This window comes from Macrobrachium nipponense, chromosome 11, assembly GCF_015104395.2.
Source record: "Macrobrachium nipponense isolate FS-2020 chromosome 11, ASM1510439v2, whole genome shotgun sequence".
Taxonomy (NCBI): Eukaryota; Metazoa; Arthropoda; class Malacostraca; order Decapoda; family Palaemonidae; genus Macrobrachium; species Macrobrachium nipponense.
The window spans coordinates 26,926,776-26,939,216 of record NC_061087.1 but is presented as its reverse complement, the minus strand read 5'-3'; the positions used below and the strand labels follow the sequence as shown (position 1 = coordinate 26,939,216).

At 36.0% G+C, this 12,441-nt stretch overlaps 2 protein-coding genes across 2 annotated transcripts in view; one reads left to right on the top strand and one right to left on the bottom strand.

Annotated features, from left to right (window-relative positions):
- LOC135199270 (N-sulphoglucosamine sulphohydrolase-like) overlaps window positions 1-936 on the bottom strand; it is a 7,631-nt gene extending 6,695 nt beyond the window's left edge. Inside the window, 1 exon segment of the mRNA XM_064227195.1 lies at window positions 860-936. The gene's annotated coding sequence lies outside the window, so the exon portion shown is untranslated.
- A 173-nt stretch (window positions 937-1,109) lies between these two features.
- LOC135199332 (zinc finger FYVE domain-containing protein 21-like) lies at window positions 1,110-10,269 on the top strand. Its single transcript, XM_064227314.1, has 6 exons — window positions 1,110-1,272; window positions 3,317-3,367; window positions 3,762-3,930; window positions 4,673-4,848; window positions 5,449-5,650; window positions 5,830-10,269. The coding sequence occupies exons 1-5, from the start codon at window positions 1,144-1,146 to the stop codon at window positions 5,635-5,637; spliced, it is 714 nt and encodes a 237-aa protein (XP_064083384.1). The 5' UTR covers window positions 1,110-1,143; the 3' UTR covers window positions 5,638-5,650; window positions 5,830-10,269.
- Window positions 10,270-12,441: the final 2,172 nt, after the last annotated feature.

Here is a 12,441-nt window from a genome sequence, read left to right as displayed (position 1 = left end):
AAGAAGAAGAAGAAGAAGAAGAAGAAGAAGAAGAAGAAGAAGAAGAAGAAGAAGAAGAAGAAGAAGAAGAAGAAATGGGTAAACATTGGAATTGAGACTAAAGAAAGCCACTGCAAGTAATTGGAAGTTCCTTTGCCGAGGCCTAACTGTTGAATGGGCCTCTATTATGAAAAAGTGTGAATGAACGTAAGCAAGTCTGTAATTAATCAAATGAAAGAAACCATAGCACCCGTGAGCAAATTTGTAGAGCGTAGAGTGTCCGAAAAGAGCCAGTGAGTAAAGAAGACAAACATTCAGAAATCGAGGAGCACACAAATGACAAGAATCCTTGATCCAATTATCCCATCACTGATGGAAATGACCTTCAGAGAGCTGAACGTTTCTGTGACGCTTTTGTATCATAAGAGTGATGTAACATATAACCGTTATTTTTATTTGCAATGCAGTGTTTGACCGTCAGTCATATTTTTGGTAAAACAATCACAAAACCACGACCGTTTGTCATGGAAGTACTATAGATTAAGACTATAGTTCGAAAGAGATTTCATCTAGAATTAAAATCCATTCAAAAGCTAATGAAAGGCTGTTCTATCAGTTTTATCACTTGTCTAATTAAAGCAATTCAATCACTTCTAACTTCATGCTCCATTAATATCCACTATCCTCCAGGTTTGAGCAAGTAATTGGTATATGACGTCAAAAGGAAACCGTCTGTGCTCACGTATTATTTACCTTTTGCAGAGTACGAAGGGAATGAGAAATTAAGCTTTATCCTTACAAACCTAATTCAGTAAGCGTGCTTCGGTTAATAAAGGTACTTAGGGTAGCGGGGGACCCAAAGAATTACGAGTTTCCTCACAATTTCACATGAACGACACTGAAATCGAAACAATCCACAGAGATTGGTTAGACTTCCCTTGATGACACGCCCCCTTACTAAGATGGTCTAAAATATTTTTCTTTCTAGGTTATCAAAATACAAGGCATCTTTTAAAGTATAAAGTAACAAAAATACAAGAATAAAATAACTTTGTGTTACATGATGATAAAATCATTCAAAATAAAATAGAGCACAGTATAAATGAAATACGACATCTACTTTGACCCAGGTCTCTCTCCCATGGAACTTGGAAGTAAACAAACATGGCAGGAACAACGGGCAGTGGAAAGAAACTCGTTCGTTCCAAGTCTGGCCTGAGGGTTGTGCCCCTAAACGAAACCGACCGGAGCCCTTTCGAGCTACAGGAACCAGAATGGGTACCTGACAAGATGGTGAGTTTGGATTTATTTCGTCTGGAGGCGTTTTATGGGTGTGGTAGGACCGAGTTTCTCCTGGTGAACGTCATTGTTGGGGGGTACGTGCCCTTCATATTCAATGGGGTTAGGGGGAGGAGGAGGCATTCATATGCGTAGTTAATCCCGCCTCCCGCCGATTACTAATTAATATATAAATATATGTTAAATATAACTTAACCTCCAAACACGCTAAATGAACAGTAGGGCGTTTTGTCCCAAGTTAGACCTGTCAGTTTACTGGTATTATTTTCCTTAATAATCCATTATTTGAATATCGGAGTTATTACAACAGTGTTCATGTCTCCTTGATATAATTAATTCAGAATTTACTGTTATTGAGATATTTACTGCCCTTTGTTTGTTTACCTACAGAGATATTTAGTTTATGTTTACTTACAGAGATAGGTATTTACCATCCTGTTTATCTACAGACGTTTACTGCCCTTTGTTTATATAGGTAGTATTACCCTCCGAGATATTTACCTTTCTTTGTTTATGTTTTACCTACTGAGATATTTCTGGTCCTTTGTTTCTGTTTTACCATTCATTCCAGCGGGGCTGGTACTGAACGTGGCATTGATGGGACTGGTGCTGGTATTGCTACAGGTAATTGGCTTTAGAGGGAAAGAAAAAAATGTCAGAAACATTCAAAACACATTAAAACACAGGAGGAAAATGATACAATTTCATAATAACAAAATGCAATAATGGCTTCAGTCCCTGTGATCCATAGCCTATCTCTATGGAGAGGCATTTAGGTATATATCAGTGGAAAGAATATGGCACTTCCAGTTGGGTACAACAAAAAGTTGTTTAAGTCCTGATTCTGCTTATAAAATTAATATTGTCAGTACCCTCACCATTAGTAATGTTTACACATTAGCCTAAGGTATCCATTTTGATATATGTACTAGTTTTTGAAAACTGAATAGTGTTGCAGGCACTGGTCATCGCTCAATACCCTAGTACTGTAGAATGGATTGCCTTCGAAATACTAACAGTGGTGTAGGAAAATGATGCAAGCCTTCGTTTTGTAATAGTAAATAGACAACTTACTATTCACTTGCATCTAATAATTCCAGTGGAAAAAATACCAAAATGACAATTATTCAACCACTTTTGACATTAAAATTGGAAAGTAATTAAAATGTCATAAAACAGTACAAGCCGTCAGAAAAATATATGGTTCACGCATGTAATCGGTACTAAAAGAAAAAGTAGGAAAGTAAGACACTAGTAGCCTAGTTGCAGGTCAGTTATAGGATACATCCTAGCATAACCTATCTTTTCCTGATTTAGGACAGTGAGTTGTTTATGAAAAGTTTTAATTTTCCTAAAAGAGGCATATGGACAAATAACGACACTGGGGTTATATCTCCTGGAGAGGTATGGGATATGAGCCCAGTGCGGATCACTGATTGTAGCCCTTGTGGGGACATTAAGTAGCCAATGTTGCTTTAAGTCCAAATAATTTCCAAGCTGCACTTCAGTTTTATAAGTCTTGTGTGATTTGCAGGTCAGTCTTTTGCGTATATTTCACTTGTGAGCTAGTGAGAAACTAAACTTTCAAGCTTTCAAACTTTGGATACGTTTACTTAGTACATATACTGAATATGTTTTATCAGAAATGGTCAAGGTGCAACCCCCTCCACCCCACACCCCCCTTTCAAAACCTAATTGTGTGGCATTTATTCAGGCTCCATTATTTTTGGGAATCTACAGTAGTATATGTATTACTTCGTAGTAACGAAAGGTCTGTGTTTCTTTGCCATTGATATTGAAAATTCCATTTCCATAATATGATTGTCTTTCCAACTGAAGTACATATAATTTACATGATAGAGGTGAGCATGATGGTTTGGGACATTATCCCCTTGGAATTTTTGCAGTGACCTTATCCCCTTGGAATTTTTGCAGTCGGTATTTGGTCTTTATAAGGAAGAAAGTTTTCGGTTTTCTTTAATCAGGGTAGTTTAAATTTGAAGTCTGTTAATTTCACGCTTAACTTTTCCTTTTTCAGAGCCCAACATGCATGGACTGTAAGGAGAAGTTTGATTTTTTAAAGAGAAGGGTAAGATTCAAGAATTTGTAATGTCAAGAACTATTCTTTCAGATAGCATTTACATGTATATACTATGCCATAATATTAATATCAAAAGCTGTGGTTAATTTCCAGTAATATTACAGATACATTCAGATTTATTTATTAGTCAATTCTGAATTGGGGGAAGGAAATTGTTTTGTAGGAGTCTGTGAAATAATCCCTACTGGAATTTTCATATTTTGAAAAGCTAGCAAGATTAAGTAAAGACAGTTTTTCTTGTTTACTGTGTTTAAGCCAATTCCAGTTGAATATCGTAATTTTGAGGGGAAAGAATATTGTAGTGAATTTTTTTATATTTCTTCAAAGGAAGTAACACGCGTACTTTGTTGTAAAGTACTCACAGAACTCTTCTTTTTACCAGCATCATTGTCGCAGATGTGGTAGAGTTTGTTGTGCTTCTTGTTGTGAGACTCGATTATCATTGCCACGAATGTGCTTCCTTGATCCTGTACGTGTATGTGGCCCTTGCGCTGAGACAACTACCAAGGAAAATCTTTTTTATAATAAAGACTTAAAAGTTCTAATTACAGGTTAGTATAAAACTGTACTGAATTACTTACTTAATCCTGTCCTTACTGAATAGCTTAAAATCTGAAGGATGTATTTCATAACTTTTAACTTTCTATTGTATGAATTAAGATATGCAGTTACTCCTATTTTTCATCTAATAGTAAAGCAGATGTCTCCTTTGGCATGTATATCTTATTTTTTCATAATAATGTAATTTTTGATTGCATCAAAATCACCAGATGCTATATGTTGAGTACTTAATTTTTCTGAAATAGAGGTTACATAATGGGGCAGATTGTTTAATTTTGATTTATATAAAGTTTTGGCATTATGCCAAGCACTGGGACAACTAAGGCCATTCAGCGCCAAAATGGAAATTGACAGTAAAAGGTTACAAATGTGTAACTGGAGGAAAACCTCACAGTTGCACTATGAAACAATTGTTTGGAGAGGGAGGACAGTAAGATTGAAGAAAGAATATGAATGGAGGTACAGTTAAATTAATGAAAGTAGTTGCAAAGAACCTTAAGTAATGCCTACATTGCACCGAATGAGGTGCGCTGACGGCACTACCCCCCTACGGGGTAGATTGTTTAATTTCTCTGAAATAGACAATATTTAAAGGTTCTTTATTCTTTAATTGTTCAGAAATAATTGCATAATTGGGCTGTATTGTTTAATCGAATTAGAATTTACAGTTTTGCACATAAGTAAGGCATCCTTCATTTTTGTCTATTACAATACGTAATGTTATTTTCTCAGGGGCCATTTTAACTCAGGCGCTTCCTTCTGAAACCGAAGAGACAACGCTTGTGCATTGCCGTCTCTCCCCAGATCACCGGCAATTAATAATTGCAGGACCAGTTGATGATGGATCAACTCCTCTTGCCATACCAATGCATCGTGTCACTGGCCTTCATGTTGTGGGACGAGAGCAGGTAGTCAGATCACTGTGTGTGTTGTAATGCACATTCTCGTACCTTGTGCAAATTTATAGAGCTTTACATGAAAGATCCATAATGACAAACCTTTGGTGTATTCATAACAACAAAATCCTGTATGTTATGTATTTCATTTGAAAAGAGTGTGTATCATGGATGCTGGGAGGCATGTTATTTGAAACATCCTTCTTAATACACACTCCATTCCTGTCCCCTCTCAGTTCATAATTAAAAGTAAATTACTTCAGCCTTCTTAGTACGTATGTAGGCTACGTAATGGGGTAAGCTGTATTGTATAAACATTATTGCAATTAATCTTTGATTATAAACATTATTGCATTTAATCTTATTACAATAAAAAAGAGATGCCATGGTTAGTTGTCATTTGTAATAATTTAGGGTTAGTAAATCATCTAATCTACCATATGTCTTGTGGACGTTTCTATGTGCTCATATTCATCAGTAGTGTCCCAAAGTTCTGTTCTGAAATAATTTCTCTTTATCACAAACTTTTATGTCTGTCTTTTCTGTTCAAGACTTTGATAATGAATCTATTGTAGACGGTATTTCCTTCACTTCCCAACTTTCCTTTCGCAGGATCCTCCAGGGAATTTAACTGTGACAGGATTAATTGTGCAGTATTGCTTGCCTGGAGAAGAGGAAGATGAAATAGGTCTGGCTGCTCCCCCAGATGCTACTGTGTCTGCATACTCCTTCCTTACAGCTTTAGAAAAGGCTGTGTTCATGATGCAAGAATCTAGGGCTGTTATTGGCACTGGGGAGTGAGCTGAGACTAAAGGTACGCAATTATTAAGTTTGCAAGCACCTTTTTTATATCATTTCTTATGAATTTGAAATGGAAATTTTCTTCTTGGTAATACTACAATGTACAAAAAGTTCTTTTACTTTTTAGATTAAGAAGTGGTGAAGGTATTGAATTATTCATGGCAGATTCTTCATTTATCATTTTTCTTATAGCTGTGGATACCAGACTTCAGCAAGGGACCAAAATGACAAGAACTGTGGCTTAAAGCTCCCATATCATTTTAACGATATAGTATTACCAACTCAGTCTTTTACGAACTGTTCTATGTCCAATTTGTACTGTTCATCTGCAAAGCATTATATTTGTTGCAAAATAATTTGTCATTGTATTAGAGCTAGCTTGAAATATTTCATAACCTATAAAGCAAATGTTGCAGGGCAAAGGTATTATGGATGAAATTGATATTTAAAGACACTTCTTTGTTCTGTAAGATTTTTAAAATGTTTGGGAACAGTAGGTTATGAAGGATTATACACAAATATGAATCATTTTCCATAGGTGTCATATGTAATATTTTAGAACTAAATCCACTGGTAAGTTATATGCATTCATTCCCATATGCCCAAAATCTTCATTCCGGTTGTGTCCTGGAGTTCTATTCTGTCATCTCTTTTTTCCGCCTCTTTATTACTGATGTTCTTGAGTACCTATTCTCTTACTCATGCTTTTGATAATGAATTAATCATCCATGTAATCTGCTTCACCTCCAAGCCATCTCCTGTCACTTACTGCAGGCAGCCTTGAATGCCTTTAGCTATCAACTTTGAACTGGATTAGCATACTATTGGAATGGTGACCCTGCAACAGAGGTTCAATGCCTGTACGGCAATTTAAAATATTTCCTTCTCTCTCATTCATTGTATGAAGTCTATTAATACAAATGAAATTTACCCACTTAACTTTACCTCTGCATCATATATCTAGACATTTGTGGTCTTGTCTTGTTGAAAAGTGAATAATGAACTAAAACAAAGAAGTTAGCTTTGTATGAAGAGACTGGAGGAAGCCAATGAATGTTAAAAGATGGAAGCAGGGCAGCTGGCATTGAGTGGAACCTATGGGTCTAACAGTGATTAAATGGGGCCTCATTTTTCCAAGTGGGAAAGATAAGGCTAATATAAAGCTCAAGTTATGGACATGACAGTTCTACTTGTGCATTAGAAGTGGAATTCTGTGTTTTTTTTCATTTTGAAGAGTAGGTTTGTATTCAAGATTAGACCGATCATTTCATTGTCATCAACAAAAATAAAATTACTCTTTCTCTCTCAAATATTGTATTCATAATGCAAGTTAAAATTTCACTAGAATTTGTATGTAGTTGATTTAACAGATACATACTATCCATTTGCGGATTATCAAAGGATGAATACTGTTTTTTTTTTACAGCTTAGCATTGCAAAATTAATACGAATATATCATACTATGATGTGTTTGGATGTATATTGCATTACACAGTATTGACTGATGATACTGAAAATGTACCAAGAAATAATGATCCTGATTTTCAGAAGATATGAGAATTTTAAGATGATGCCATATTCAGCCATACTATGTACAAAGTTTTGCTGGGATCTAAACACGAAAGAATCTGCTTCATTTGCCTTTAGCGGCTTATGTCTATTGTGATACGTACTTTATGTCACAATCTCAAATATGTCATAGCATTTATTCGGGTAATAGCAATTGTCAGCATATTGAGAATATTACAGTACGGTGAATGTTCATTGACTAGCACAACTTTGCGTTACAAATACACCCCATAGTTACTAATCCTAGTGTATGTAATGGTGATTGAGTAGAGAAAATTTTAGGCATGAAACAGCATTAGTTTCTGTAGTTTAGATACTTCATCATATATCCTTTTTATATGGTTTGCACTGTCATCTTTCAGCAGTCATATGAATAAACTTGGATTACATTGAAGGGTACTGTTTTGTGTGTGTGTGTGTGTGAGGTGAAAGAGCTCATTTTCTTTTTGTAGAATTAGAATACGTACTCCCTATGTGTACTTCCCAAGTCCTTCCTTTGAATTGATCACTCGGAACCGATGCTGTGATGATGCAGCATATTGATTGTGCCTCAGTCATCATATTGTGCCTTAATGTTGTTATTAATTTTTATTGATTGTTACTTAAAAAAATTTCTTTATTAACCGACTGTTAGGTTATTTTAATACAGATTTAGTGTATGTATTTTTCCATCAAACTTCTAGGGTTTTTTTATTTTGAATATGCAAAAATACAATTTTCAACCAGAAAGGCATTGAAATTTTGCATATTTTTCTTTGTAGTTTCAGTTCAATACAGTACAGTAAATGTAGTTTTTATATACTACTAATATTACATACTTGTTTCAGTTTGACTTAAATTTTAAATTCGACATTCTTTGCTGTTCTACTCTGGTGCTAAATAGTAATTAATTACGGCTAAGGACATAATAGAATTCATAGTGTATTGTGCATACTTTGTCATGTAATCTGACATTAGTAAAAGTATCATACTGATTTGTCAAATTATGACATAAACTGATGTCATAATATTTCAGTAAGAGATTGCTTGGTGTAATGTTTAATACTGTTTTGTTGGGTCTCCATTTATATTCCCCAATTTTAATTTTCATTAAAACCTCATTGAACAATTCCTTTTGAACTTTGCTGCTGCTACTGTCACCAGCAGTTGGTATACATTGTATCAAATTGAGAGACATTCTTTTGACCTAAAGATTTACTTCTGACAAAATGTGGCTCACAGAGAGTTAATGGTCAAGTTATTTTCTCTTGTTTGGAATAATTTTTATTCATTGGGAAGTCATTCACATATGTGAATATGATAACCCTTGTGCAGCTTTTCAGATTTTTATAAAGGAGCTAGGAAGTGAGTTCAGATAGGTCACGACAATAGATTCTTTTTGGTCAGAATTTGGAAAATAAATTAGCTTCTGAAGTGGTTCTCAAATACTACCGGTCAGTGGTGTATTATAATTGTCCTTGTTTTACTTTTGTCTTTGTAATGAAAACATGTTTTGAATTTGAACACTGAATATGCTTATAAATTCTGAGCAGTTTTTTTTTGTAAGCCAGGTCATTTTAAGAAAATTCTTTTGTCATCCTTAATGATAATCTCTAATTTATTACATACTTCAGTTTCATCTATTTTTAGTATGAGAGTAAATTTTGTACATGCCACAATTGAACATCATGTTATTGGTATGGGTAAATTATATGCTTTACTATAATTATTATTGTAATATTAATAGTATGTATACTATTTTTATATATCATTGATCAGTATTACAAGTTTGCTCATTATGATCATTATTGACCTTAGCACAAATTGGATCTTTACTGTTTTTTATGCATTGTGTATTGTATCTCTTCATGCACTGTGGAGTCTCCTGTAGCAGGTATCAGTTTTACATTCCTTGTTCTGTGATGATCTTCATGAGTTATGTTCACTCCTTCCTGCACATAATATGTACACGAATTATGACTTTGTCATTGAGTGCTGAGGGTAATAGATAATGCTTCTTGCGAGTTCCCGTAACAAAAATACCTTTAGTCTTTTGGATCGGTACATAACTGAAACAAATACAAGCAATCCTTTCACTAGTTTTGCAGTTTAGAACTTTTGGAAAGCTTAAAATATTCTCCAGTACTTGACTGGCGATTTTTGGAAAGCTTAAATGTTCTTCAGCACTTGACAGCTGTGCAAGGTCAGTACTATCACTGATGCACTATTATTAGTATTATGATAATTTTTTGTTCTTACCTCATTCAGTGTTGACATTGTTACATCAGCTTATCAAGATAGTTTTCTAGCTCAAGTATTTTTAAGGAATGAATCTGAAGGCAACTTATACTGTTGATAAATAGTTAACCAGACCACAAAGTTGTCTCTTAACTCTCTAAAACCAATTAATGTGTCCATGACATACTATGAAATATTGGGAATCCTTTTATTCATTGTATGTACTTGAATTTGTGTCCTTTGTCATGTGTGGTTTGCAGTATAATTGTGCCAGACAACAATCATGGTTAGTAGCACCTCATTTCAGATCTGAAGTTGGCTAATGACATTTTGACGATACTGACGACCTCTTACACTGTACCCCATGATTGATGGCTCATTCACCAGTGTGTGTCCGTAACAGTGTATAAGTGTTTTTCTGTTGTCTTCCATGTCAGTGTATCAAGGACTTTGTTTTTCCTGTGAAGTTAAAGCTATTGTCTTTTGCACAAGACGTCATATCTTCCTGTCAATTAGTTTTCTCCGTTTGAAGGGAAGAAGTCATTATTAATGTCCACTACAATTGTTTCCCTTATTCAAACATATCCTCAGTAAAAAAAAAAAAATCTTTGTAAGTGATGTATCATAACAGGTTAGGATGAAGATTCAGAAGGATTTTCCCCAGACAAGAGATTGATTTACATTTTATGATGGAGTTGTACTCTAGAGGTTGAATTTTATTGTTCATAGGATCTGGTATACTATATAAATATGAAATATATTCTTATATTATTAGTAATAAGATTTGTGATATATGGTAGATTTATATTCAGATGTAGTGTTTATGTTTAGTAAAGATAAACTGGATCTCTGTTTTTAATTTCCATTTCCATAAAAATGTTTCGAGTTTCTTATACTGTACTGTAATTTATGAATCTTACAGATCAACTGTGGCCATTCAAGAACTTACAGGAACCATGCTGTGTAATTAAGCCAATTGGCAAAAAAATTAACTACTCTTTAGCAGTATACAGCTATTATCCTGCACACACTTACAGAAGGCACTCATAAAATGACTCATTTATACTTCAAGTTCAAATACATTATGACATTGTGTAACAAACTGATTTGTCATTGGGAATTTACAGGAATATAAGTGAACTGAATAAAAGTACTGTATTCTTATACTTCTCAAAATGGTGGTGGTGCAGGGCTAATGAAAATATGGAGGAGTTATGGAGTTCCATTTGACAACATGAGAGAGAGAGAGAGAGAGAGAGAGAGAGAGAGAGAGAGAGAGAGAGAGAGAGAGAGAGAGAGAGAGAGGGGGGGGTGTAAATGCTGTATGGATAGTTAATGACTGAATTGGTTGTTGGTAGGTTCTGGGGCTGTCTGCTGGTGCTGTTGATTGTTAGAGTTCTGTGTTTTAGTGAGTTTTTGAGTCAGTCTTTGGTGAGAGCTGGTGATAGTCGGTGGTATCGGTAGCAATCTAGTGAAGGCGGTGAAATTCGTTTGAGTTGTGTGTTGTTGGTTATTATTAAGTTTGATGTTAATTGATTTGGAGCTGTGTTGTTGGATTTGTTGTGCTTGTGAGGTTTTGTTGAGTTATTGTGAGTAGTTATGGTTGAGGGTTGTTGTTGGGAGCTGTTGTGATCCTTGGTGTTGTTAGTGGGTGTGTGTGTTGCCTTTTTGTGTTGGTGGATGTGTTCCATGGTTGTTGTGGTCCTTGGTTGTTGTTGGGTTATAGTCCTTGGTTGTTGTATTATTGGGTTGTGGTTCTTGGTTGTTGTTGTTGTTGGTATTTCTGTGACCTTAACCAGCGGACAGCACAGGATAGCCCTGGAATATCTGGAGTTGGTAAGTACATGTGTTTTGTTTTTTCATTTTGTTTGTGTATAGGTGAAGGTCAATTGTCCTGCTGTGTTTGTTGTGTTAAGAAGAAAGTGTGACTGAGGGTGGGGGGTTTGGCAGCTGGATCGATTAGGTTAATGTGGGGAGGGTTTTGCACTTGTTTTTCTAGCTTGTGATCCCGCCACATTATTTTTTGGCGCCTGAACAGGGACTGTTGGTTCGGCAGCTGCAGGGCAATTGGGGTATTGAATTGTGTGATCGGTGGAGAAAGTGAGGATGGAAGGGTTGAAGGAGATAGAGAGGCTGAAGGAGGAGCTGAGGTTGGCGAGGGAAGCTAAGGGAAGGTTGGAAGTGGAGAATGAGAGGTTGAGGGTAGAGTGTGAGGAGCTGAAGAGCGAGTTAGAGGAAATGAGAGGAATGCTAAGGAGTGCAAAAGTGGAAATGAAAGAAGAGGTGAAAGGAGCAGAAGAGAGAATGGTTGAGAAAATGGACGGGAAATTGGGGGTAATGATGAATGCAGTGCAAGAGATGATGCAGGAAATGATGAAGGGATTTATAGGAGAGGGAGCTGTAGGAGGTAGGCCCACTGGGTCTTGTGACGGGCCAGGAGTGGTAAAGGATGCGAAAGAGCGAGTGGATGAGAGTACGAGTGACGAAGGTGATTTGGTAGTGATAGGTAAGGGAAAGAAGGGGAAGACACAGGATAAGGATAAACCTGAGGACAAGAATAAGAAAGTGGCTGAGGAAAAGAAGACTAATGGGAAGAAAGTTAGTAAGGGTGATGGACAGGATGAGACTAGGTCAGAATACATTGGGGAAAGGGCTGAGAGTGATTTGGATAGCGGTGAGTGGAAACAGGTAGGTAGAAAGAAGAAGGGTAAGAAGAGCGTAGTTAGGGGTATGGACGTGAGTATGGAAATGGATTCGCTGTATTCAGAAGAGGGAAAGAGGGGTCAGAATGGAAGTAGCGAAAGTGAGAGCGAGAGTGAGCGGGAAGTACGAAAGGCTGTGTATATGAGAGAGGTACCCCGGTGTGCACAATACGAGGAATATGGTAGTAGGGACATAGGGGACTTTTTATGAATATGAGAGGTATTGTGAGGCAAAGTATGGGGATAACAAGAGAGTCTGGGCAAGAGAGTTAGGTAGCTTTTTGACAGGATTTTTGTTGAATATGTATAGGGTAAT

Coding starts and splice junctions, on each gene's coding strand:
- LOC135199332 (XM_064227314.1), top strand. CDS start 1,144: ATGGCAGGAACAACGGGCAGTGGAAAGAAACTCGTTCGTTCCAAGTCT. Junction 1,273..3,316: donor AATGGGTACCTGACAAGATG/GTGAGTTTGGAT, acceptor TTCCTTTTTCAG/AGCCCAACATGCATGGACTG. Junction 3,931..4,672: donor CTTAAAAGTTCTAATTACAG/GTTAGTATAAAA, acceptor TTATTTTCTCAG/GGGCCATTTTAACTCAGGCG.